The 27,251-nt window shown below is 47.6% G+C and overlaps 2 protein-coding genes and 1 pseudogene across 5 annotated transcripts in view; 1 reads left to right on the top strand and 2 right to left on the bottom strand.

The window, feature by feature from the left end:
• ATG13 (autophagy related 13) overlaps positions 1-9,242 on the bottom strand; it is a 67,377-nt gene extending 58,135 nt beyond the window's left edge. Inside the window, exons 1-2 of one of the 3 annotated variants that reach the window (XM_040980188.1) lie at positions 8,744-9,242; positions 8,291-8,403 (exon numbers count right to left, since the gene is read on the bottom strand). The gene's annotated coding sequence lies outside the window, so the exon portion shown is untranslated. The remainder of the gene's footprint in view (positions 1-8,290; positions 8,404-8,743) is intronic. The other 2 variants (XM_040980189.1, XM_040980190.1) reach the window with 2 other exon arrangements.
• A 309-nt stretch (positions 9,243-9,551) lies between these two features.
• HARBI1 (harbinger transposase derived 1) lies at positions 9,552-19,382 on the top strand. 2 transcript variants are annotated; one of them, XM_040980187.1, is made up of 3 exons: positions 9,552-9,585; positions 10,195-10,983; positions 18,662-19,382. In XM_040980187.1, the coding sequence occupies exons 2-3, from the start codon at positions 10,314-10,316 to the stop codon at positions 19,039-19,041; spliced, it is 1,050 nt and encodes a 349-aa protein (XP_040836121.1). In that variant the 5' UTR covers positions 9,552-9,585; positions 10,195-10,313; the 3' UTR covers positions 19,042-19,382. The 2 variants fall into 2 exon arrangements, with proteins under 2 accessions (XP_040836121.1, XP_040836120.1); XM_040980186.1 differs by lacking the exon at positions 9,552-9,585 and having other exon boundaries at positions 9,733-10,983.
• LOC121156480 lies at positions 17,793-18,528 on the bottom strand (annotated as a pseudogene).
• Positions 19,383-27,251: the final 7,869 nt, after the last annotated feature.

Raw genomic sequence — 27,251 nt, 5'->3', positions numbered from 1 at the left:
CTGTATTCGTTAAATCATCCCAACAACCAGATGTGCAAATACAAGTACAGTGTCCCCTGAGTTCCCCTGGCCAATTAGGGGCTACAAGGTGTGAGAGCAGATTTTGGTAACCTTGATAGATAGCTGCTGCTAGCATACCACTACCTGAGTGCATGCACAGCGGGGTCAGGCTTGGACTGAGCCTTTAAAGCATCAGAACGGAACTGAGTTACCAAACACTCAGTGTCCACTGAAGAATCGCTTGATCTCAAAAGTAACACCCGCTCACTTGGTGCTGTGGTTTGAGTGTGAAAATTGAGAGTAGGCAAAAGGTTGGTCTCTGCTACAACTGATTCACATTAAATAATAACAATTAACAATTTTATTTATTTATTCATTTTAAAGATTTATTTCTTTTCATTGCCAAGCCAGATATATACAAAAGGAGGAGAGACAGAGAGGAAGGTCTTCCATCCAATGGTTCATTCCCCAAGCAGCCACAACAGCTAAATGTGAGCTGGAAAGCCAGGAGCCCTTCCAGGTATCCCACACGGGTACAAGGTCCCATAACTTTATGCTGTCTTCAACTGTTTCCCAGGCCACAAGCAGAGAGCTGGATGGGAAGTGAGGCTGCCAGGATTAGAACCTGTGCCAATATGGGATCCCGGCGCATTGGGTGAGGACGTTAACCACTACACTATTACGCCGAACCCAATTTTTATTTATTTGAAAGGCAGAATTACACAGAGGGACACAGAGATAAATATTCCACCTGTCGGTTCACTCCACGCATGGCCACAACAGCCAGTACTAAGCCAGTCCAAAGCCAGGAGCTAGGAGCTTCTTCAGGGTCTCTAACACTGGTACAGCAATCCAAGTACTTAGGCCATCCTTTGCTGCTTTCCCAGGCTACAAGCAGGGAGCTGGAAGGCAAGGGAACAGCCAAGACACAAACTGACATCCATGTGGAATGCCAATGCTGAGACAGAAGGTTATCATGTTAAACCACTGCACCAGCCCCTGAAAAACTCCATCATAAAATATTTGAAACATAAATAAGTATCAATAATGAGACTTCAGCCACCATGTGTATGTGGTGAACTGTCCCTGGGCCCACCTGGGCTCCAGGGGCTGCTCCCTTCGGGGTGAGTACACAAAGAGGGGAAGTCTCCAGGGCTAGGCAGGCCTGGGACCCACCCGCCACCCTCATTGAGTAGTGGATGGAATTGGGGAGGGGCGTGACCTTGGGCCTGGGGGTTTAGACTTCCTGCAGCCTGCTGGCTGCTGGGGGGGCGGGGGTCTCAGGCCAGGGAGTCTTCATGCTCAGATCCCTGACTCCAGCCATCATGTGCAAGTGGTAAGCTGTCCCCGGGCCTGCCTGGGTTCCAGGGGCTGTGCCCTTAGGGGTGAGTAGAACAAGGGAGGAAGTCTTGGGAAAATAGGTGGGGCGCGGGTCCACCCACCACCCTCATTGAGTGGTGGATGGAATTGGGGAGGGTGTGACCTTGGGCCTGAGGGTTTAAACTTCCTGCATTCTCCCAGCTAATGGGGGATCTTAGGCCAGGGTGTATTCATGCTCAGATCCCTGACTCCAGCCACCAAGTGCACATGGTGAGCTGTCTCCAGGCCTCCTCAAAGGGAGTACACCAAGAGGGGAAGTCTCAAAGGCCACGCAGGGCCTGGGGACCACACATCACCCTCATTGAGTAGTGGATGGGATTGGGGAGGGGCACGACCTTGGGCCTGGAGGTTTAAACTTCCTGCAGCCTGCTAGCTGCTGGGGGAGGGGGGATCACAGGCCTGGGCATCTCATGCTCAGATCCCTGACTCTAGCCACTGAGTACACGTGCTGAGCTGTCCCCGGGCCTGCCTGGGCTCCGGGGCTGCTCTCTTTGGGGTGAGTACACCAAAGAGGGATGGGCGGGACTGGGGACAACTGCCACCCTCATTGAATGGTGGATGGGATTGGGGAGGGGCACAACCTTGGGCTTGGGGGTTTAAACTTCCTGCAGCCTCCCAACGACTGGGGGGTGCCAGGCCAGGGTGTCTGATGCCTGGATCCCTGACTCCAGCCACCATGTGCATGTGGTGAGCTTTAGCCGGGCCTGTCTAGTCTTCAGGGGCTACTCCCTTTGGGGTGAGTACACCAAGGGGGGAAGTCTCAGGGGCTGGGCGGGAATGGGGGTTGAAACTTCCTGAAGCCTGCTGGCAGCTTGGGGGTGCCAGGGCCAGGGTGTCTCAAGCTCAGATCCCTGACTCCAGCCACCTTGTGCAGGCAGGGAGCTGTTCCCGAGCCTGCCTGGCCTCCATTTGGCCCCAGGCTCCGCCTGCTGGCCTCCCAACCAGGAGCAATGTGGTTTTGATTCTTTGAATAGCTGCTAAGGTAGCTCCACATTGAACCCACTGTGCCTCTGAGCTGTGAATCAATCCTAAAGATTCCCAATGACAGAGTAACTTTTCCTTTCAAGAACTTGTAATCACTGAACAATGCAGACCATTGAACACCAGTCCATGCAAAAGCTAAGGCTCGGGACCTGTACAGCAGGATCATATCCTATTACCTGACATGATGATGGATCAGGACATGGGTCACACTAGGCAGGGCCATGACATTAACTAGCACTCAAGAGAACCATATCCAGGGGTAGATTCTGTGGGGGATGTGTGGGCCAAATCCTGTGGGAATTCTAGACCCACTGGTTAGCTCAAGAGTTGGGGTGGTGATGGACTAAGCTAGTTGTGACCAAGGAGCCTGCCATCAATCGCAGGTCAAGGAACCCACAACAGTCTGGACTGGACAAGGAAGCAGCACCTGAATGTGCATCCTGAATAGGTGTGGGGTGGGCCGGGCTGCAACATTCACCAGCTCATACAAGGCCAAATGGAAGGCCATACAACACCAGGCATTGGCCTAAAACCCAATGGCATGTATGAGAACTGGGTCTGGGAGAGGATCAAGTGGAGGAACTTGGGAAACTCCCCTGGCAAGTCATAGCTCCCCCTGGTGAACATGTAGTCCAGACCTGGGGGTCACACAAGCTGGGAAAAGTAGCTCCAACAGCTGGCCAATGTGTGAATTGGTAATGGAACGGGGTGTACCTGGCAGGACTGAGCAAATCTTAGCCCACAAGCAAAACTAGAAACCAGGAGGGAGCACAGGTCATGCCGAGCTAGGCTCTGGCACCAACTGGTCTGCATGAGCCAGTGAGGCTAAGCCACAGTGTTTAAAGCATGGGTCGGGACAGGGGAGGGGCTAAGCCATGCTGAGTCAGAGCAACCACTGGCATGCATGTGATCTATGGCTGGGGACAGGCCCAGTTGGGGGGCTAAGGGGATACCCTAGCTGGGTTGAGGTTCCCACCAAGGGGCGCTTAGGCTGGAATGGGGGCTGCGTTCTGATCAGGAAACGGTTGAAGTCTCCCTTGGCACATGTGTGGACTGGGACTGGATGCACCGAGCTGGGCCAGGCTCCAACACCGTCTGGGGTCCTGGAGGACCAGGGTAGCTGTGGGACGGACTAGGCTAGGTCTCAACCCCCTACTGAGCCATATGTTAGCCATATGTGGTTATGGAACGAGCCATGGCACTGGGGGCTGAAATATTCAACAGCAAGAACCAGTGTGGGTTGAAGGCCAGTCAGGAAAAGCCACTGTTCCTGCTAGGACAGGAGGTGAACTGAGTAGAGCTGGCTCATGGACCCCCTGGTATCTGTGAAATCTGGCATTGGGAGAGGTTCTGATGGAGGAGCCTGGGCAAGTCCTCTGGCAGGACACAGACCCAGCAGGTAAGCTCAAGAAACATGATAGGATACAGCCCAGAACAGGCCATGGAAAAGTTTCCCACTGGCATACATTTGGCATGGGTCTGGGGCAGACCAGCCTGCAGCTCCCACTGGTTTATGTGAGGGCCAAGTATGTGCTGGGCAGAACCAGGCTAGACTGCAACACCCATTGGTTCTAGTGGAAGTTGGGGCCGAAAACAAAACCAACCCAGCAATTGCAACCACCAGCTGATTGGGGCGATGGACTGTGCCAGGCCCTGCACTTGCTAGTACATACAAGAATCTGGTCTGGGAACACCTCAGACAAAGTTTCTTTGAGGATCTCCCCAATCAAAATGCAGGACTCAGAACCCTAACCAAGAAAAGACAGAGGACAGAACAAGGCAATCCACCACCTCAGTCATTTGTTGGCAGTGAAAAACTGGGCAAACGTAGACTCTAAGATGGACTATGTCAGTCAGTGGAATCTTCAACGACCTCATTGTGCTTTGAGTGGCAAGATTAGGAGTGATTCATAACTGGTGAACTATCAAAACCACTTGAGCAAGAATCTCAGAGCATGCCTCACATCTGAGACCTGGGGAGGGTGGGAAACTGGATGGCGCTTCTCCCTCAATATCCCCCTTTACTTCAAATACATGAAGGAAACAATATGGAAACAATAGTCTTACCCACTTTCTTGTAGCCCTTGAACCTTTTTACCCTAACTAACTATGTAATGATTGTAAAAAATATAATAAAAAATGGAGAAATTTTTAAAAAAGAGTTAAACAACAGAGTTGAATAAATACTTCAAAATATTTATACCTGTGGCTGGTGTAGTGGAGTAGCTGGCAAAGCTGCCATCAATCCACTTCTGTACTCCTAAGCCCACACGGGGTACCCAGAGCAGACACTTGCCTGCTGGCTTCCAATCAGCTCAGTTGCTATTTACATTTATATAAATGTATATACATAGATACACATACATACTTACATACATAGGATGCATATACACATACATACACATATACACGCACTTATTTATCTTAATGTTTGTAAGTACATATATACATACTTAAAATGGTCAATCAGAGGCCCATGTTATATCACAGCGAGTTAAGCCAAGACTTGCACTGCTGGCATCCCATATGGGCATCTGTTCCAAGTCTTGGCTGCTCCACTTCCAATTCAAGTCCTAGCAAATGTGCCATGAAAGCAGCAGAAGATGGCCCAAGACCATGATCCCAGCACTCACATGAAGACCCAGATAAAGCTGCTGGCTTCGGGCATGATGCAATGGCTTGATTGGCTAATCCTCCACCATTCAAGCACCAGAATCAGATATGGGTGTTAGTTCATGCCCTGGCTCCCCTCCTCCATCCAGCTCCCTGCCTGTGGCCTAAGAAAGTAGTTGAGGACAGCCTAAAGCCTTGGGACCCTGCATCAGCATTGGAAATCCACAAAAAGCTCTTGGCTCCTGGCTTTGGATCAGCTCAGCTTTGGCTGCTGCAGCCACTCAGGGAGTAAATCAGGAAATGAAAGATCTTTTTGTGTGTAAATCTGACTTTCCAATATAAGTAAATAAATAAATAAATAAATAATTTTTTAAAGTTTTATTTTATTTTTATTACAAAGTCAGACACACACAGAGGAGGAGAGACAGAGAGGAAGATCTTCCGATCATTGATTCACTCCCCAAGTGGCCACAACGGCTGGAGCTGCACCAATCTGAAGCCAATAGCCTGGAACCTCTTCCAGGTCTCCCATGGGGTAGAGGGTCCCAAGGCTTTAAGACATCCTCGACTGCTTTCCCATGCCACTAGCAGGGAGTTGGATGGGAAGCCGGGGTGCTGAGGTATGAACCGGTGCTCATATGGGATCCTGGCCCATGCAAGGTGAGGACTTTAGCCGCTAGGCTACCATGCCAGGTTTGTATTTCAAAATTTTTGCACTAAAATAAACATTAGTTCCATTTATCAAACTTTTTCAAAGATTTATTGGGCCTGACTCAGTAGCTTATTGTGGTTAAAGTCCTAACCTTGCTCACACCGACATCCCTTATGGGCACCATTTCATATCCCAGCTGCTCCTCTTCCCATCCAGCTCCTTCCTTGTGTCCTCATAGGGATGGCCCAGGGTCCTGGAACCCTGCACATGTGTGGCAGACATAGAGGGGGCTCCTGGCTTCAGATTGACTTAGTTTTGGCCGTTGTAGCCACTTGGGCAGTGAACCTGAAGAAGATCTTTCTGTATATCTGTTTTCTATTAAAAATAAATAAATGTTAAAAAAATAAGGTTTTTTTTTGGTTAAAGATTTATTTATTTATTGGAAAGTCAGATATACAAAGAGGAAGATCTTCTGTCTGATGATTCACACTCCAAGCGAGCGCAATGGCCGATGCTATGCCGATCCGAAGCCAGGATCCAGGAACTTCTTCCAGGTTTCCCACATGAGTGCAGGGTCCCAAGGGTTTGGGCTGCCCTCGAATGCTTTCACAGGCCACAATTAGGGAGCTGGATGGGAAGTGGAGCTGCCTGGATTAGAACCGGCGCCCATATGGGATCCCGGGCGCATTCAAGGAGAGGACTTTAGCCACTAGGCCACACCTCCGGGCCCAAAAAATAAGTTTTACTTATTTGAAAGGCAGAGTTATATACACATAGACAGAGCAAGAGACAGACCTTCACCCACTGTTTCAACCCACCAAATGGAAAAAGCCAGAGCTCGGCCAATTTGAAGCCATTTCCAGGCCTCCTATATGGGTGCAAGGGTCTAAGTACCTGAATTATTCTGGAACTGGTGCAGCAGGAACTTAAACTGCCACTCATATGGAATGCTGGTTCCACAGGCAGCAACTGAACTTGCTGTACCACTGGGCCAGCCCATCCTTAATTTGACATGTCTGATGCAATGTAGTGTTAATCAAATATGGACACCTTGAACTGAGTCATACATCAGAAAGAGGACAGGGCAATAAAAAACACAAGCGTGACTTCGTACCTACACCTCCAATAGGTACAATAGGCTTCTGTGGTGGAACTCAACTTTGGTCAGCTGATTCTTGACCTTGAATAAAATAACATACTCTGGGGCCGAGTATAGACAGGTGGAGTTATGGGGTGGGACGCCATCATTCCATTGGTTGTCAGTTTGTGTCCTGGCTATTCCACTTCCGATCCAGTTCCCAGATTTTGGCCTAGGAAGGCAGTGTAAGTTGTACAATTGTTTATGCCCCTAACATTCATGTATGTGATCCACATGAATCTTTGGCTGCCATCTGGCAAAGTGCTGGTTGTTGTTGTCCGGCGAACCATCTTAGAGAGACTGATCTTTCTCTCTCCCTCTCAGACCTTCACAATGAAGAAATCTTTTATTTTTTTAATTAAAAAAAAAAAAACTAGGTGCAGGGAGCAGCACAATAGCATAGCAGCTGAATCCTCACCTGAAATATGCTGGGCTCCCATATGTGTGCCAGTTTGTGTCCAAGATGCTCCACTTCCAATCCAGCTCCCTGCCTGTGGCCTGCGTAAGCAGCAGAAGACAGCCCAAAACCTTGGGACCCTGCAATCATGCGGAGACCCAGAAGCTCCTGGCTCCTGGCTCCTGGCTTTGGATCAGCTAAGCCCTGCTCTGGCCATTTGAGGAGTGAACCAGTGGATGGAAGGTCTTTCTATCTGTCTTGCCTTCTCTCTCTGTATATCTGCCTTTCCAATAAAAATAAATCTTTAGGCAAGGCACAATAGCATAGTGGTAAAAGTCCTCGTCTTGAATGCACCGGGATCCCATATGGGCGCTAGTTCTAATCCTGGCATCCCCGCTTCCCATCTAGCTCCCTGCTTGTGGTCTGGGAAGGTGGTCGAGGACGGCCCAAAGCCTTGGGATCCTACACCCACGTGGGAGACCTGGAAGAGCTCCTGGCTCCTGGCTTCAGATTGGCTCAGCTCTAGCCATTGCGGTCACTTGGGGAGTGAATCATCGATGGAAAGACCTTCCTCTCTGTCTCACCTCTTCTATATATATCTTCCTTTCCAAATAAAATAAATAAATCTTTAAAACATTATACCCAATGTGAAAACAGTGAGTGAATGCGTCTCAGGCCTCTCCCTACAGTTTAATGACAAGTTGCTTCCACACTGATTCATCATAATGTAGCACTTGCTCAATGTATTGTCAAGAGTCGTGACGCCTGTGGAAGACCTCCTAAGTTGAACAACGGCAGGTGAAAAGTTAAAGACGCCAAACAGCTTTCTAATGTGTTTGGAGCCGCAATATCCGCACCTTCAAGGGACTAACAAAACATAGAAAAAAACTGGAAGGTAATTTAGTGTAAAGGAAGGATCCACTGTTTCTTATTATTTAACACAGCAAGAAAGGTTTCCCATAAGTTCTACACCTTCACAGTTTTGTTTTCTTTTTGCTCGAATTCTTTCCCCCACACACTCCCTTCTCATTCAGTTATGGGAGTAGCTGGAGAGAGACTTAGTCAGAGGGTGGAAAGTGAGGTGAGTTGAGTTGGTGATACCCCAAGAAGGGGTTTAGCCACTTACCCCAGAGATTTAACGAGAAGGGGTCGCAGGTTGTCACAGATTGCTCCACTGCCAGTGAGAAGACAGCCGTGAGCCTCGGGTCCCCTTGTGCACTAGTCAACAGTCACCCTCACCTACACACGGGACACATATTTGGTACTCAACAAATCTTCTCTGAATTAGAACCCAGCAGCTATGCGCCCCCTCTCGCTCCCCCCATGACCTCCCCAAAGCTTCACAATCGAACCCAAAGAGTTGACAAAGTCCGGACGAGCTCTGAAGAAGAGACCGGGGGTGCGAGGTGGCGGACATGGAGGACGCACCCACAGGGACTCCTGGGGGACGTGAGCCCCAGGGACTCAGCAGGCCAGGGCTTCCAGCAGACGGCGGCAGGCCGCGGAGCCACAGCCTCCCACCCGGGGGCGCTGAGAGATGGGGGTGCGGCGGGTTGTCCTCGCACCCCGAAGTTGGTACCTGCCAAGCTGCCGCCCAGACAGTGGCTCGGGACTCTCATTCCGGGGGAGGCCGGGGCCTGAGGGCCGGCCAGCCGCGCGTCCTGGCTGGGGGTTCCGCGCTCGGAACGGGTCACAGCTCCCTCACGCCCTCAGAAGCTGCCGGCTCGAAGGCTCAGAGAGTTTCGTCCCCGGCACCGCGCGAATCGTCGCACCCGATTCGACTGGCGCTGCTCAGGGCTCCCGTTGCCAATCAGGCCATCAACTCCTGCCTCAAGCCCAGCAACGGATCCTCTGCCGGCGCCGCCATCGTTACTGTTTGTTTTCATCCGCTTCGCTGGAGGCGGGGGGCGCTGGGGGGTTAGGAAGAGGCCTATGGGGGAAATCCAACCGACTAAACTCAGCCGCACTTTCTTTACAGCACGGATGCCTTATTTTCGTCGTTTTCTCCCTGAACATCGCTCTAAACGTAATTCAAATTCCGTATCACTCCATCTCGCCCAAATTTCCGAGCGTCTCAAGGGAAAAGAAGAGGTGTTCGAAGGAGTAAAGCCGATGGGGCCGTGTGTGGAATGTGCGGCGGCGAAGCGCAGGTCGCAGCAGTTGTGGACGCGGCGAGGGGAGGGCGCTGACGTGGAGGGGGCGGGGCCGTGCTGCGCGCAGGGCGGCCTGTGCTCCGGTGGGCGCTTCTCGAACCTTAGCGGACCGCGGCTGGGCTGGCGGGGCTGGCGGGGCTGGCGGGGCTGGCGGGGCTGGCGGGGCTGGCGGGGCTGGCGGGGCTGGCGGGGCTGGCGGGGCTGGCGGGGCTGGCGGGGCGGAGGGGCTGGCGGGAGGGCGGATGGATGTGACTGCAGCCGCGGACAGGTGGGTGAGCGGCCACGGTGGGCGTCCTGTGTCCGCCGCACTTGGATCAGTGTGTTTCAGACGCCGTTTCCAAGTGGCAGAGAAGCGACCCCCAATCGCTCTTCTTTTTGCTTCTAACTTCCCTACTTCTTAGACCGCAGCTTTACGATTTGGATAAACTGGAATAAAAAAATTTTTTTAAAGTGTTTATGGCGGGCAATGGCTGTCCGCCAGGCGGGGTCAGGATCTGGTTGCGTTTTGTTTTTTGCCTCCTCCTCGTCCTAGTCCCTTGTCAGACTGGTTTGAGCTCCCAAACTCCCCGCCCCTTAGGTTATCATCCTGGCTATCCAGGATCAGGTCTTTTTGATGTTGTGAATAATTAATTATACCACCAGGTCCATTCTGTCCACAATTGAAATGCTAGCCATTCAGTGAGCCACCGACAACAATTCCCATTATTGTGTAAACCGGAGCGAGCCTGTTAGGCAGCCACGAGTTAATGTAGAAAATCCTAAGAAATACGATGCCTTTTGCCCAAAAGCAGTGGAGAGTGTCTTTCAGAGTGCTTTTGAGTCCTTGGAATATCTTGTGTAGACATCTAATGTGTTTTTATTTTTTTAACCTTTACAGAAAGAAGCTTATACATGCCAAAATCATTTAACTGATGTCTAACTAGCTTCAGTACTTTCTGGTAGCAACCCCTGCCTGCAGAAAAGTAGCAGAGAGGAGAAACCCCACTCAGGTGTACCATGGCTATACCCATCACAGTGCTTGACTGTGACCTGCTGCTGTACGGCCGAGGCCACCGGACGTTGGACCGTTTCAAGCTGGATGATGTGACGGACGAATACCTGCTGTCCATGTACGGCTTTCCTCGGCAGTTCATCTACTACCTCGTGGAGCTCTTGGGAGCCAGTCTTTCTAGACCAACTCAGCGATCCCGGGCTATTAGCCCAGAGACCCAGATCCTTGCAGCCCTGGGCTTTTACACCTCAGGTTCCTTCCAGACTCGAATGGGAGACGCTATTGGAATCAGTCAGGCCTCCATGAGTCGCTGCGTGGCCAATGTCACAGAGGCGCTGGTGGAGAGGGCCTCGCAGTTCATCCACTTCCCGGCGGATGAACAATCCATGCAAGCCCTGAAGGATGAGTTCTATGGCTTGGCAGGGATGCCAGGTGTCCTAGGGGTAGTGGACTGTCTGCATGTGGCCATCAAGGCCCCCAATGCTGAAGACCTCTCCTACGTGAACCGCAAAGGCCTGCACTCTTTAAACTGCCTGATAGTGTGTGACGTCAGAGGGGCACTGATGACCGTGGAGACCAACTGGCCCGGCAGTTTGCAGGACCACGCTGTGCTGCAGCAGTCTTCACTGAATACTCTTTTTAAAGCTGGGATGCCCAAAGATAGCTGGCTGCTTGGTAAGTCGGCAGGCATTCCTCCGATGTAGCTGTAGAAAAGTCACAGGGCAGTCTGGAATACAGTTGTCTCAATGCTTCCACTTTTTTTTCTTCTCTCCATATTATTTTATTTATTCAAAAGGCAGACAAGCCATTGAGAGAGGGAGAGACAGCAATAGAGAGCTTCCATATGTGAATTCATTCTCCAAATAGCTACAACATCCAGGCAGGAACCAAGAGCTTCACCTGGGTCTCCCACATGGATACAAAGGCCCAAGGATTCCAACAATCTTCCCTTGGTTTTCATGCACGTCAGCAGGGAGCCAAACACTCAGGACTTTAACTGGTACCCATATGGGGTTCCAGCACAGTAAATGGTACCCCAACCCACTACACCACACACCTGCCCCGCCTTTCACTTTCTTGTGGGATCCCTTGTGAGAGCTCTGTGAGTCTTAATTTATGAGACGGCAGCTTTTAAAAACCACTTGTTAAAACTTGGAAACATCGTTATTTGAACCCACTTCTTGGAATTTCTTAGAAGTATATATGTGTATAAATGTACAAAATAAAATCACATATAGGAATTTGCATTAGATGATTCAATGGCTAAATCCTCACCTTACAAGCGCCGACATCCCATATGGTCACCAGTTCATGTCCGGGCTGCCCCACTTCCCATCCAGCTCCCTGCTTGTGGCCTGGGAAAGAAGTGCAGCATGGTTCAAGACCATAAAGGCAAAAACAGTCTCCGTAAATACAGCCAAAACTACAGAACTGGTTAAATATAGGACCTACATACAATTGAACCTCAGTTTTTCCTGAAAGCCTTATATGATTTCTTCAAAGACAGAATGACAGACAGGGAGAGTTAAACAGATCTTCCATCTCCTAGTTTCCTCCCGAAATATGTCCAATATTCAGGCCTGGTCAGGCTAAAGCCAGGAGCCTGGAATCCCACGGCAGTCTCCCAGATGGCTGACGGGAGCCCAAGTCCTTAGTCTGTCCTCTTCTGCTTCCCCCATGCAATAGCAAGAAGCTGGATTTGGTTAAGTGGAGTAGCCAGGACATGAACTGGCATGCCAGAATGGCATGTAGGTGCCCCAAGGTCCAGCTTAATGTGCACAACAACTCCTGAGACTTAAAGAAAATGGTTTGGTTTGGTTTGGTTTGGTTTTTGTTTTTTTTGGTTGTTGTTGTTTGTTTGTTTTTGAGACTAATTTATATCATCTGAAAATAACATCAACAAGTGCTGGCTTTGTAATGTAGTATGCAAAGCTACGGCCTATAGTGCCAGCATCCCATTTGGGCACCAGTTTGAGGTCTGGACGCTCCATTTCCAATCCCACTCCCTGCTGATGCACCTGGGAAAGCAGCAGAGCATGGATGAAGTCTGTGGGCCCCCACAGCGTGTGGACCTTCCTGCCTCCCCACGTCACTGTCGCCTTCTGCCCTCCCTCCTGACTCTGGGCATGAGCTGTCCATGTTCTTCCCAACATCCTGGCTTGTAGAGTTGCTTCTTGAATGACCTCGGCAAGGCTCCCACACCAACTAGGGGATATTTCTAAAATCTCTTGGGGATCCCCACCGTCTGTAGTTCTACAAAGCTCCCCATCTGAAAACAAAGAAGGAAAAAAATAACACAAAAATTCTACTCTAAGTATATACCGCCTCTATCAAAAAAAAAAAAAAGATTCCTAGGGCCCAGCATAGTGGCCTAGCAGCTAAGGCAGTCACCTTCAACACAGCGGGATCCCTATGGGCGCGCGGTTCATAATCCTCTTTGTCTCGCCTCCTCTCTGTATATCTCACTTTGCAATAATAATAATAATATATCTTAAAAAAAAATGATTCCTATTTGCAAGTAAGAGTAAACGCTGCCTGGAATGATTCTTCTTGTAGAAATTCACTTCACCTGTTTCTCCCAAGTCCTGTTAGACAGTGTGGCTTTAGTGATGTGGATAGGACAAGAGGCCGGTTCATGTAAGGTGGACCATACAGCTGTGAGAAATTTAGTTGTCAGTGGTAAACCCCTGGAGCCTGGGAGGTTTGTTTGCAAGATTGCTATTCTTCATGTGAGGCACAACGTGTTATAAATAATTGGACATGACAGATGAAAGATGCATGAAGGCATTAGAAGTCCTTTCTTTGCAGGCCACTGATCATTTCTGCAGTACAGCAGCATATGGCATAGAGTTTAGCCTGTAGTAGATGCTCAGAAAACATTTAACATCCTTCCAGGAACTGGTACGACTGGTTAGAGATTGCCACCAGAGTGCCCTGTGTCATACCTTGGACCATACTGATGTTTACCATTTCTCTACATGTCATCCTGTCATGTACTTTATTTTTTTAAATTTATTTTGAACTGTTTATTTTTTAATATTTACTTACTTTTATTGAAGAGGCAGAGAGACCTTCTATCCACTGGTTCACTCCTGAAATGGCTGCAGTGGCCAGAGCTGAGCCAATCCAAAGCCAGGAGCTTCTTCTGGCTCTCCCACATGGGTGCAGGGACCCAAGGACTTCATCCATCCTCCGTTACCCTCCCAGGCCACAAATAAAGAACTGAGTCAGAAGTGGATCAGCTGGAACAAGAACCATTGCTCCTGTATCTAATAGCATCATTGGCAGGTGACAGAGTTACCCACTGTGCCGTAACACCCACCCGCAGTGTTTGCTTCAATAGCTATCCGAATACCTGGGTCCCAGCTGATTGCTCCGTGGATCTTCACAGTTTGGTACCCTGACTATAAAGGCAGCCTATCAGCTCCAGCTGTTGCCAATTGGGAAGTGAATCAACAAACCAAGATCTTCCTCTCTGTCTTTCCTGTATTTATCTGACTGAAATAAATTAAAAAAACAAAAAGTCTAGGGCCCAATGTGGTAGCCTAGCAGCTAGGGTCCTCGTCTTGAATGCACTGGGATCCCATATGGCACTGGTTCTAATCCTGGTGGCCCTACTTCGTATCTAGCTCCTTGCTTGTGGCCTGGGAAGGCGGTTGGGGATTGCCCAAAGCCTTGGGACCCTGCACCTGTGTGGGAGACCTGGAGGAAGTTCCTGGCTCTTGGCTTCGAATTGGTGCAGCTCCAGCCTTTGTGGTCGCTTTGGGAGTGAATCATTGGACGGCGGTTCTTCCTCTCTGTCTCTCCTCCTCTCTATATCTGACTTTCCAATAAAAATTTTTTTTAAGATTTATTTATTTTTATTACAAAGTTAGATATACAGAGAGGAGCTCCAGCCGTTGTGGCCTCTTGAGGAGTGAACCATCGGACAGAAGATCTTCCTCTCTGTCTCTCCTCTCTGTAGATCCGCCTTTCCAATAAAAATAAATATTTTTTAAAAAAGAAAAACTTTATTTCTTTTATTGGAAAGGCAGATCTACAAAGCGAAGGAGATACAGAGAAAAGCAGCTTCTATCTACTGGTTCACTCCCCTAAGGGGCCACAGTCGCCAGCAGTAGCTAGAGCTGAGCCAATCCAAAGCCAGGAGCCAGGAGCAGCTTCTCGGTCTCCTATGCAGGTGCAGGGTCCCAAGGTTTTGGTCCATTCTTTACTGCTTTTCCAGGCCACAAGCAGGAAGCTGTATGGGAAGTGGAGCAGGTGGGAGACAAACTGGTACCCGTTTAGGATGCCGGCGCGTGCAAGGAGAGGATTTAGTCACTGTGCTATGTGCCCGGCCCTTTTGTGCTTTTCTAATTCTCTTCTCTATGAATACAGTGGAAACGGGGGGTGGGGGGGCGGGAGATGGCAGTTGCAACAATGTGTAACAAATGTTGAGTGAGGCTAGTTTTCATTTTGGATGATATGCAACCTCCTACCTAAGTCAGGAGGCTATGTCCCTGGAAGTTGAGTCCCCTAGCACCCTTTGTTATAGTGTGAACCTCTTAGGTCTATCTGAGTTCTAACAAGAAAGCCAGTGTGAAGATCTCTGATTGGTGTCATTTGCAGTTATTTTTAAGGTGAAAGAGTCATATAGGTAATTTTTTTTTTAAGTTTATGTACATTTATTGGAAAGACAGGTTTCCAGAAAGGAGAGACAAATCTTTCCACTTGTTCACAACACCCAGTGCTGAGGCAGTCCAAAGCCAGGAGCAAGGGTTTCCTCCTTGTCTCTCATGCAGATGGGGGTCCCAAGGCTTTCTACTGCTTTCTCAGGTCACAAGTAGGGAACTGAATGGAAAGTGGAGCAGCCAGGACCGGCATCCATATGGGATCCTGGAACATGCAAGGTGAGGATTTAGCCGCTGAGCCATTGCACTGAGGCTTCTCATTGTATCCTTTAAATTTTTAAATTTTATATTAAAAGTTATAGTTACAGAGAGAGATAGGGATCTTCAGTCTGCTAGTTCACTCCCTGAGTGGCCATAATGGCCAGGGCTGAACCAGCCACAGCCAAGAGACAGGAACTTCTTCTTGGTCTCCCACATGGGTGGCAGGGGGCCCAAGCACTTGGGTCAACTTTAACTGCTTTCCAGGTGTGTTTAGCAGGGAGCTGAATTGGAGGAGGAGCACCCAAAATTCAAACCAGCACCCTTATGTGATGGCAGCATCAGAGGCAGCAGCCTTACCCACTATACCACACTGTCAACCTCCATTAATTATATCTTAGAAACATCATCTGATATATGGAACAGTTCTAGTGTTTTTTTTAAAGATTTTATTTATTTTTATTACAAAGTCAGATATACAGAGAGGAGGAGACACAGAGAGGAAGATCTTCCATCCGATGATTCACGCCCCAAATGAGCGCAACAGCCAGTGCTGTGGCAATCCAGAGCCAGGAGCCAGGAACCTCCTCCAGGTCTCCCACATGGGTATAGGGTCCCAAGGCTTTCCCAGGCCACAAGCAGGGTGCTGGATGGGAAGTGGAGCTGCTGGGATTAGAACCGGTGCCCATATGGGATCCCAGCACGTTCAAGGTGAGGACTTTAGCTGCTAGGGCATCATTCTGAATCCAAACAGTTCTAGGTTTTTTTTTTTTTTTTAAGAGATTTGTTTATTTATTTGGAAGGTAGAGTTAGAGAGAGATCATCTATCTACTAGCTTGCTGTCCAAATGACCCAATGGCTCGTGCTATGCCAGGCTGAAGCCAGGAGCTTGGAGCTTCTTCCAGGCCTTGGACATAGGTGAAGGGGTCTAAGCATTTGGGTCATCTTCCACTGCTTTCCCAGGCTCATAGTAGAGTAACCAGTACTCTAACTAGTGCCCATATGGGATGCATTGCAGGTGGCAGCTTAACTGACTATGCCACAAGTCTGGCTCAAATAGTTCATTTTGTCAAGTCTTGAACAGTGATCCCTCATTTTGTTGGTTTATTTGTAGCTTATTTCCAACTTCCTATTCTTACTCTCATCTCTCCATCCCTTCAGATGGCATTACCTAACTTCCCTTCTAGCTATCCCTGCTCTTGTAAACATTTATTCTAGGGCGAGTTTGGTTTTTTTTGTTTTTTGTTTTTATTTTGTTTTTTTAGTTCTTGAGCTCTTGGCTTGGTCCTGTTAAGCTGCTTCGGGTAAGATCTGCCAGAATGTCTGTGGCTCAGTGATCATAAAAGCAGTGGTAATCTGTTTAGCAATTCTGATCCCAATTCCTACCCGCCTCCCTGGGCTGCTTCCCTCCCGCGCTTGGCTGGCGACCAGCTGATTTCACGAGAAGCCTGTCCCTCCGCTGGCTGGTCCCTGCATGTCTCTCCCCAGCACAAGCTCCTGCCGTTTCTCAGGAAGGCTTTCACAGGCACACAGTATTTCCATGTCTGGCCTTCCTCTTAGCTGTTTACCATATTATTTACAGCCTTGCACAATTATTTTATGACTGCGAGTCTGACATATCATGCAGTGACTAATCGGCTTCCTTCGCCTGCTTTCTGAAACTTGAGGCTGACATACATTCTGATCCTCTCATCTGCAAAGTGAGTTCCATATCTCACTTGGCAGAGCTGGGATTGGATAATAGGAGAGATTATTTTGGAAGTGCTAGCACAGTTCCTTACCATAGTAGGTGCTCGATGAATCATCGCTATCATTTTTCCTAGTGTTTACAGCATCAGCTTCCTAAATTCAGTTTTTAGTTGGGATGAGTTCAATTAAAAGGACAGCTTATACTTAGAAGAAAAAAAAAGTCAGTTAAATATAAATCTTGAAAGTTTTCTGAGACTTCTTAGTTATTTACAGCTAATCTAGTTTCTGAAATGCAAGCTCCTAAAAGAACGGAATCACATATGTTTGCTCCAGTGCCTAGACTGTCCGAACAGTCTGGAACTATTTGCCAAAATGGAGGGTGGTCAGAAGCACAGGGATTGGACATGGTGGTGCTCCAGAGCCTGATTGTCTCAGATTTCTAAGCACTGGTGCCTCTGTGTGAGACATTGCATCTGCCAGACATGGTGAGTCAGGACAATTAAACATTATAGAAGCATTGTGCTGTGGCTTTGGGTCACTACACCCCAGTGCTGTTTGTTAACACTTCCTGGGCTCATTACAAGGAAGTCACTTAAGGTGAGTAGTGTGTGTTATTTTAGTGGAATCATGACTTTATTCCTTATCACCGTCTATTCGAATTTGTCTCCTTGTATTCATGTTCCCCTTAGTAGTGTGAAACTTTTCTAGTCCGTCTAATACAAAATGTGTGGTCTAGTGAAGGCAGAACAGCTGAGTCCTGGTCGTTCCCATACGTGCTCGGGCTTTAGTGTTCTGAGCCCTGGAGATAAATTATTATTATTCGTGAAATACTCTGTGAAGTCTCTAAGTAATGTTTTGAATCCTGAAATTCTAGGTTTGTTTAAAGATTTATTTTATTTTTAACAATGATTTTATTGCTTGAGTACAGAATCAAATGTATGCCACCACGGCAGAGGCTGTGGATGACTCGTATTTCCACTTGCGGGGAGGACCTGCTTAGTCTTGTGGTGTTGAGCCAGCCAGTGAATGCAGCTCTCTGTCAGAATCAGAGTTTGGCATCCTTTGTGTCCCGTGCGAGGTGCTTCCGCCCAGCAGTGGCTTTCTTAGTTAAATAATGGAGCTCCTCAGGGCGATCAGGACCCAGGCCTTTGGACTTCTGGAGCCTCAAGATCCTATTGCCTGTCATGAAACGCACCTGAGCGACGCCGTGGGAGTCCCTCGGCATCACACTCATCTAGGAGGGAGTCAGGCCCTTTGTGGCCAGTTTATAAATCTGTTCCTTCACATCGTCGGCCATCGGCTTTGGCCAGGTGGGGACGCTGCAGCTATAGGGCAGGGTCGACTGGGAGAGGCCCTTCTTAGATTTATTTTATTTTTATTGGAAACTCAGATAGCCATTAGACTACCGCACCAGACCCTGTTTTATTTTTAAGTTCTATTTTTCTCTCTGTTATTTTGAAAGGCAGAGAAACAGAAAGGGACAGAGACAGAGTGAGAATGAGATCTCCCATCTGCTGGTTCCTTCACCACAGGCCTGTAACAGACAGGACGGGGTCAGACTGAAGCCAGGAACAAAGGCTTTTCCTAACCAAGACTCAGGATTTCCTGCTAGAAATCAGGCTTGCTTTTGCCCCAGCAAGTGTATCCTGGTAATTTTCTGTGTCATTTGGTTCTAGAAGTCATTGCATTTTCTTGTATTTGTTTTTTAAATGTCACCTTAAGTATGTGTTTCTAAATACCACTCCTTGTTTGTTTCCCACTCGTCATCACGTGTGACTTACTTGGGCTTTCGCCCACAGGTGACAGCTCCTTCTCACTCTGCACCTGGCTCATGACCCCGCTCCACATCCCGGAAACGCCGGCCGAGTATCGCTACAACATGGCCCATTCTGCAACTCACAATGTGGTGGAGAAGACCTTCCGAACCCTCTGCTCCCGGTTCCGCTGTCTGGACGGATCCAAGGGGGCCCTGCAGTACTCTCCAGAGAAATCCAGTCACATCATCTTGGCTTGCTGTGTCCTCCATAACATCTCCTTGGAGCATGGCATGGACATTTGGTCCTCTCCCACAGCGGGACCCACCGAGCAGCCCCCCGAGGAGGAGTTTGAGCACATGGAGTCGCTGGACTTAGAGGCTGACCGTGTCCGTCACGAGCTGATGCTTGCTCATTTTAGCTAACGTGGTGGCAAGTCAGGATGAGTGAGACTTTTGAGAAGGAGTTGTGACAAGTTGCCCCATCGCCACCCTCTCCTAGGCAGTGCCACCACCACCTAACATGCCTGAGCATACAGACGGCTGTCACAAGTTGACATCTAATCTGTATTTTGGAAGGGTTGGCCCTGTGCCAAGTTATACTGAGTCATTTGCAGATAAGTTAATTGAAAAGCAAGACAGGAGTCCCCTACCATCCAGTCAACTCCACATCAATCCCCCGTCCTTTGAAAGCTCACTGGTTGCCAACATTGAGAGTTGTGCTAGCCAAGTCATAGAAAAAAGGAAAATATAAAATAGCCCAAATACTTTTTTAGTTTCAATTATTTATTTGACCTAATTTTCATATGTTTTACTTTTTACACTTCATGGATTTGTTAGAAAATGGACTTCTGAAATAAGGCAGTGGCTACGAATTTGGGTTGGCAGCTCTATGTTTGAAAAATCAATTTTTTTAAAAAGATTTATTTTTATTATGAAGTCAGATATACAGAAAGGAGGAGAGATAGAGAGGAAGATCTTCTGTCCGATGATTCACTCCCCAAGTGAGCACAACAGCCAGTGCTATGCCCATACCTGAGCCAGGATCCAGTAACCTCTTCACGGTCTCCCACATGGGTGCAGAGTCCCAAGGCTTTGGGTCGTCCTTGACTGCTTTCCCAGGCCACAAGCAGGGAGCTGGATGGGAAGTGGAGCAGCCGGGATTAGAACCGGTGCCCATATGGGATCCCAGCACGTTCAAGGCGAGGACCTTAGCTGCTAGACCACCACACCGGGCATGAAAATCAATTTTTTAAATAAGTATTTGCAAGGCACAGAAACACTCCTATTTGCTGACTCATTTCTCAGAAGGCCTGCCACAGCTGGAACTATGCTGGGCCAAAGCCGGGGACTGGAGACTCCACCAAGGTCTCCCATGTGCAGGTACAGGAAGGCAATTACTTGAACCAGCATCACTGCCTCCCAGGGGCCCCATTGGTTGGGCTCAGTAGCCAAAGCCAGGGATGGGACTCGGGTTCTCTGACATGGAAGGCAGCCATCTTAACCTCCGGGCCTGATGCACAGCCCAGGCTTGGGTTGTGAGAGGCCGTGCAGGGCAGGCTGAGGGCTGGGGGCACCATCCAGGACTGTGCTGTGCTGTGCTGTGGACTGAGTTCCTAGAGGGAGCATCCAGTACTCTGTTTCCAAACCTGAGTCAGAGTTAGAGCCTAAATGTGCTGAAGAACCAAATCAGCTTCAACATTACAATTCAAAAATGGATAAATTAGCAAACTTACACTTTACAGAGAACATAAAGACCCTAATAGATTTCGGGGAAAGAGTTCCCCAGACTTCAATTGCTCATCTGTATCTATGTGAGGTTAGGATGCTGACGTGGTCATTCCAATTTTTTATGTGGAAAGAAGATTTGTTAAACGAAATAGACATGTGAAAGTTTCAGAAAGAAGAGGTAAAAGGAATGTGATTTCTGAATTTGAATGAATTCTGGGGTTAGAAATTACATATCTAGTATGCAGTGATGGACAAATTTCCCAGGAAATAAATAATTCCCTGGCAAGTCATGCCCTAAAATGACACTGATATAAAAATAACTTGATTGAATAATGAAAGTGTGAATTAGGTTCACACATTGGTGCCTTTGCAAGGACAAAAAAGACACTTTCCTCAGACTTGTTTTGTCCCTGGTTTCTTAGCCACTCACCATATGGTATCCGAACTGTCCTTTTGGACCATTTCCTACCTGCCTTTGGCAGTGTTAATCTGGTGATTTGCAAAGTAAAGAAATGAACAGCTGATGACACAAGAAATTTGGAAATAAATTCAGGGTGACTCATCCTCAAGATTTAAAAACAATTATGGGTTATTATCTGCTGTTTATTCCCACTCCAAATGCTATTTTCCATCATTACCCGCTCTGGGGAGGGGGCCCGTGGCAGGAGCTTATGCCTAACTTGCCCAGTGCAGTCACTGACTCGGGCGTGGATGGCGGAGTTGACTGGGAAGGGAAGATGCTCTGTTACCATTTCCCAGCCCCCCCCCTGTAACCTTTAACTTCTGCCCCTAGTTTGTTCTGTCTCCCACTTGAGGTAGTATTTTGGTTTTTGTTTTTCTTTTTTGTTTTTTTAGAAAACATGAATGTATGTGTATATATGTTTTTTTCTTTTTTTAAGATTTATTTTTATTGGAAAGAAGATACACAGAAAGAAGGCAAGACAGAGAGAAAGATCTTCTGTCCCTTGATTCACTCCCCAAGTGGGTACAACAGCCAGAGCTGAGCTAATCTGAAACCAGGAGCCAAGAGCCTCTTCAGGGTCTCCTACCTGTGTGCAGGATCCCAGGGCTTTGGGCCGTCTTCGACTGCTTTCCCAGACCACAATCAGGGATTAGAACTGGCACCCATATGGGATCCCAGCGTGTTCAAGGCAAGGAGTTTAGCCACTAGGCTAACATGCTGGGCCAAGTTTTGTTGTGTTTTTGTTTTGTTTTAAAGATTTATTTTTAGGGCTTGGCACCGTGGCCCAGTGGCTAAAGTCCTTGCCTTGAACATGCCAGGATCCCATATGAGCACCTGTTCTAATCCCCACAGCTCTACTTCCTATCCAGCTCCCTGCTTGTGGCCTGGGGAAGCAGTTGAGGACAGCCCAAAATCTTGGGACTCTGCACCTGCGTGGGACACCTGTTAGAAGTTCCTGGCTCCTGGCTCAGGTATGGGCACAGCACCATCCATTGCAGTCACTTGGGGAGTGAATCATCAGACAGAAGATCTTTCTCTCTGTCTCTCCTCCTCTCTGTATATTTGACCTTGCGATATAAACAGTTTTGTAGAAAACTGGAAAAGCAGTTTTGTAGAGAGAAGGAGATACAGAGAAAGGTCTTCCATCTGCTGGCTCACTCTTAACTGGTTGCAACAGCTGGAGTTGAGCTGATCTGAAGCCAGGAGCTTCCAAGTTTCCCACGCGGGTGCAGGGTCCCAAGGCTTTAAGCCATCCTCTACTGCTCTCCCAGGCCACAAGCAGGGAGCTGGATGGGAAGTGGAGCAGCTGGAACACAAACTGGCAATAAGGCAGTGTTTTAACTCTCCCAGTCTCCCCTTATGAAGTCTTTTTTTTTTTTTAAAGATTTATTAATTTTTATTGCAAAGGCAGATATATAGAGAGGAATATCTTCCATCCAATGATTCACTTCCCAAGTGAGCGCAGCGGCCGCCAATCTAAAGCCAGCAACCCTGAACTTCTTCCAGGTCTCCCATGTGGGTGCAGAGTCCCAAGACTTTGGGCCGTCCTCAACTGCTTTCACAGTCCACAAGCTGGGAGCTGGATGGGAAGCTGGGGCTGCTGGGATTAGAACCATCACGGACTAGGATCCCGGACTGTTCAAGGTGAGGTCTTTAGCTGCTAGGCCATCGTACCATGGCCCCCCTGTGAAGTCTTGTCTGAAGTATATCTTGCCCATCAAGCTTTGGTTCAGTCATGCATGTGACATCAGGAAGGAGTTACTGGCAACCACACATGAGAAGTGACAGGATGGAGTGTGGTCATGGCAAGTGCCCATATTATCTTTGCGTCACTGCATTGTTTTAATTTTTTTTTTCACATTGTAACTTTTAATAGATGGTGACGTGAAGGCCGAGTGGGAATGATGTTCTTGGGACCATTTCCAATGCAGTTTCCAATCTTATTTACTTACACAGCAGTCTCTATGGGTCGTTCTGTGTCGGTCTTGCTGAACCTTGGCTGTCACTATTTTTCCTGGGAGTGTCTTTCCAACAATTCCACAGGGAAAGGCTTCAATTCTGTCCATTGAATATCTTTATAGCCTAGGTTTTTAGCAGGGCCATTTTTTTTGTAGTCCCTAGTTACATTATTCCTGACATGAACTGTGGAAGGGATGAAGGTGTGTAATTCCCAACTTCTCAGGGTTTGCTTGCAGTGCCTTTTTATTTTAGCCATCTTAGAAGTGTGAGCATGCATGCATAGTTTCTTCCTGGCATGGTTTGGGAGTCAAGGATTTTGCCAGTCTTATGTAAGCCTCCTTTTCCTGTGTGGAGAACTCCAGCTGGCACGTAGGATCTCCAGATTTGCACTTAGATATTTCAGATAGCAAGGGCCCAGCATAGAGCAAGGCTCATACCAATGCAGCACTCTCAGCCTTACCAAGTTCAAATTCCAGGGAAGAGGGACCAAGGACAAACATGGTTGGCCTAATCAGCTGGCCAGGAATGGAGCTCCTCTCCCAAACCTCAGGCTTTAGAATATCTTTAGCACGTGAATGCAATTTAGGAACAAAACTGCAACACTTACATGGTAAAAACACAAAGAAAGAGAGGGGTAAAGATGAAACAGAGCCTAAACAATAAAGCCTGTTGTTTTTTTGTTTTGTTTTGTTTTTCCATAGCTGAAAGAAACTGAAAGCAGCTACACAATTGAATTTTGCAATGAAGGGGACGTTTGTTTAGGACCAGGAAATAAGAAATCAAAGGGTCTGACAAGGGGACAGTTTGTTCTCTCTTGCTCTTTTTTTTTTTTTTAATTTTATTTTTAGTGGAAAGTCAGATTTATAGAGAGAAGGAGATATAGACAAAAAGATCTTCCATCCTCTGATTGCATCCTTTGGTTCCATCCCCAAATGGCTGCAATAGCTGGAGCTGAGCCATTCTGAAACCAGGAACTTCTACAACTATCCCACATGGGTGCAGGGTACCAAGGCTTTGAGCCATCCCGCACTGTTTTCCCAGGCCACAAGCAGGGAGCTAGATGTTAAGTGGAGCAGCTGGGATATGATCTGGTGCCCATATGGGATTCTGGTGTGTGTAAAGTAAGAATTTAACCACTGAGCCATCACACTGGGCCCCAGTTCTTACCAAAATTTTATAAAAATGTGACTTCAGAAGGTTACAGACTCAGAGACTGAGACAGTGTTATGATAGGCTAATCCTCTGCCTGTTAGTGCTGGCATCTCATATGGGATCTGATTTAAGTTCAGCTTTTCCACTTCCCATCTAGCTCCTTGCTTATATTCTGGGAAGGCAGCAGAGGATGGCCAAAGGCTTTGGATCTCTAAACTTATGTGGGAGACCTGGTAGAGGCTCCTGGTTCCAGGCTTCGAACCAGCACAGCTTTAGCTATTACAGCCATTTGGGGAGTGAGCCAACAGATCTGTCGGTCTCACACTTCCTCTGACTCAAATCTTAATTTTTTTTTATGTCAAAGACTTATAATTCAGTTTTTTAAAAAAGATTTATATATTTTTATTGAAAAGACACATTTAAAGACAGGGAAAAAGATCTTCCACCCACTGGCTCTCTTCCCAAGTAGCCACAGCAGCTGAAACTGAGCCAATCCAAAACCAGGAGCCAGGAGCTTCTTCCTGGTCTCCTACTTGGCTATTGGGTCCCAAGGCTTTGTGCTGTCATTGACTGCTTTACCAGACCACAAAACAAGGAGTTGGTTGGGAAGTGGAGCAGCCAGGAGTAGAACCAGTGCCAGTATGGGATCCTAGTGCGTTCAAGGTGAGGACTTTTGTCACCAGGGTACCACACCAGTTCTCCCCCTTATTCTTAGTCTATATAAGTTTATATGTGCTTTACAATAAACCAACGTCTGATCACACTGTTTCCAGTGGTTCATGCTGAAGAACACCACCATCACAGGGGCCTGCTGGTCAGGAAGCCTGTGAAAGGCTGACAGTTAAGAAGGGAAGAAAGATGGAAGCAGAGAAAAGAGAAAGCTCTGTAAAGGAAATATATCTGTTGAGATAAACTGCTGCCTGTGGAATCAACCAGCTCTTTCACAGTCGGCCTATGGAGCAGTGGAACTTCAGCTTCTCAAATATTTCCAATTTTGGTGACAATTTTTGATGAGTATTTGAATTACGCTCAAATGTTTTCATCACAACATATAAGCCTCCAGCTTTCGAAGAATTGACAGTGTCTGGTAGCCTTGAAATTAGTTTCTCTAGCTTTTTTTTTTTTTTCTCTCCACACCACAGTCAAGAGTTTCAAGATGATGTAGTTGATTTGGGTCAGGAAGGGCTGTAGCTTTAAGTTTCACCTCCCGCAAGCCTCTCCAAGAAAGAAGCTTTCCTGAAACATGCATGTTTGCAGTGTAGACTTGAGAAACAGCAAATCTATCTTCCCTTGGCTCCAGGAATGTAGCTGACTCCTTGTTTCCTTGTCTCCTGGTATCCCATTGCCCCTGAGTTTTAGAGGGGGGCATGTCTAGCCAGTATTAAGACTGAGTCCTAGTTTCCCTTGTAGTTAGGTGTGGCTTTGTGGCTGATTATTCAGAGTGGCCATGGCCTGTGCTGGGTTCAAGATGTGTCCTCATGGCTACAAGAGATACCCTCTCTGTCAGCTTTGATGCTTGGAATGTAGGCTTGATGGCTGGAGCTAGGGGTGGTTTTCTCAGACCTTAGGCGAAAGCCACTTTTCAAAGAAGCAAAGCAACAAGGCAGACTATGTCAGGTTCTTGACACTAAGCAGCCAGTCACAGCTCACCCTAGCCTGTACATTGCTGGATTTATTTTACATGACAGAGGACTAAACCTGTCCCTTTCGTCAGTATTCTTTTGTTAACTCGTGTCCAGTAGGACCTAAGCATAAATAAGCTCATCACTGCCTCCCTGTCCAGAAGCAGTAATACCTGTTACACAGGAAATGCTCAGAACCACAGGGAATAGGGTCATTATATCCTCCTCAATGAAGTATTGTGCACTCATCAAATAACAAGCTGTTGAGGCAGGAGTGTGGCCTAACAGTCAAGCTGCCAGTTAGAACACCCATGTTCCATATGGTGTGTCTGGGTTTGCCACTAGCTCCAGTTCCTGTTTAAAGCTTCTGGCTGATTTGAACACCAGGAGCTAGCAGCAATGGCTCCAATACTTGGGTCCTTGCCATCCACCTGGGAGATTTGGGTGTAGTTCCTGGCTGCTGGCTTCTTTGTGGGCATTTGGGCTGTGAACCAGTGGATGGAAGCTCTCAGTCTTTCAGGGAAAAAAAAGCAAAAAACAAAAACCACCACTATTAAGGACTTTTTTTTTGTTAAAAAATCTCTTTATTTTTATTGCAAAGTCAGATATATAGAGAGCGGAAAGACAGGAAGATCTTCCATCTGATGATTCACTCCCCAAGAGACTGCAACAGCTGGAACTGAGACAATCTGAAACCAGGAGCAAGGAGTTCTTCCAGGTCTCCCACGTGGGTGCAGGGTCTCAGGGCTTTAGGCTATCCTCAATTGTTTTCCCAGGCCACAAACAGGGAGCTGGATGGAAAGCAGGGCTGCTGGGATTAAAACTGGAACCCACATGGGATCCTGGTGTGTCCATAGCAAGGACTTTAACCACTAGGCTAATGTGCCGGGTCCAGGGACTTTTTTTTTAAGTAGTTACTTTCATAAGGAAATGATGCAATGTGATACAATTACTTCATCCAATTGAAAATTTGCTATTTAGAAGCATATTTTTAAATTATCTGAAAAATAGGCTTTCGTACATGTTGTTGTATATTTAGTCATTTGAGATATTTATTTTATCTGAAAGACAGCTTCAGATTTTTATCTGTTTTAATTTTACTTGAAAGGCAGAGAGACTGAGAAATCTGTCTGCTGGTTCACTACTCAAATGGCTGCGAAAGTCAGGACTGGGTCAGGGTGAAGCCAGGAGCCTGGTGCTCCAGCCCCATTTCCCACTTGGGTGGCAAGGACCTGAGTACTTGAGTGGCAGTTGTCACCTACCAGGAAGTGTTATGAACATGTAGCTAGACTTGAAGAGCAGGACCTGAGATTTGAACCAGGCACCTACATAAGGGATATCTTAACCATTTTGCCAAATACCTACCTATACTGTGCAATTGAAAACATTTTATTTCAAAGGGAAAGTTATAGAGATAAAGGGGGGAGCAGAAAAAGAGGGTGCTGTATCTGCTGGTTCATATCCCCTAGGGCTACAATACCGTCAGAGCTGGGCCAGGGAGAAGCCAGGAGTCAGGATCTTGATCTGGGTTTCCCATGTGAGGAGCCCAAGCTTTAGGACCATCTGCTGCCTTCAGAGGCACATTAGCAGGCAGCTGGATCATAAGGCAAACACTCAGGGACCTAATCAGTGCCAATATGGGTTGCTGGCATTGCAAATGGGAGCTTAATATACAGCACCACAACTTGAGCCCCATTCACATTTGTGAA

The sequence above is a fragment of the Ochotona curzoniae genome, unplaced genomic scaffold (assembly GCF_017591425.1).
Source record: "Ochotona curzoniae isolate NIBS_2020 unplaced genomic scaffold, NIBS_Ocur_1.0 contig_3432, whole genome shotgun sequence".
Classification (NCBI taxonomy): domain Eukaryota; kingdom Metazoa; phylum Chordata; class Mammalia; order Lagomorpha; family Ochotonidae; genus Ochotona; species Ochotona curzoniae.
Note: the sequence above shows the minus strand (reverse complement) of the source record. Positions and strands in the feature narration are given on the sequence as shown.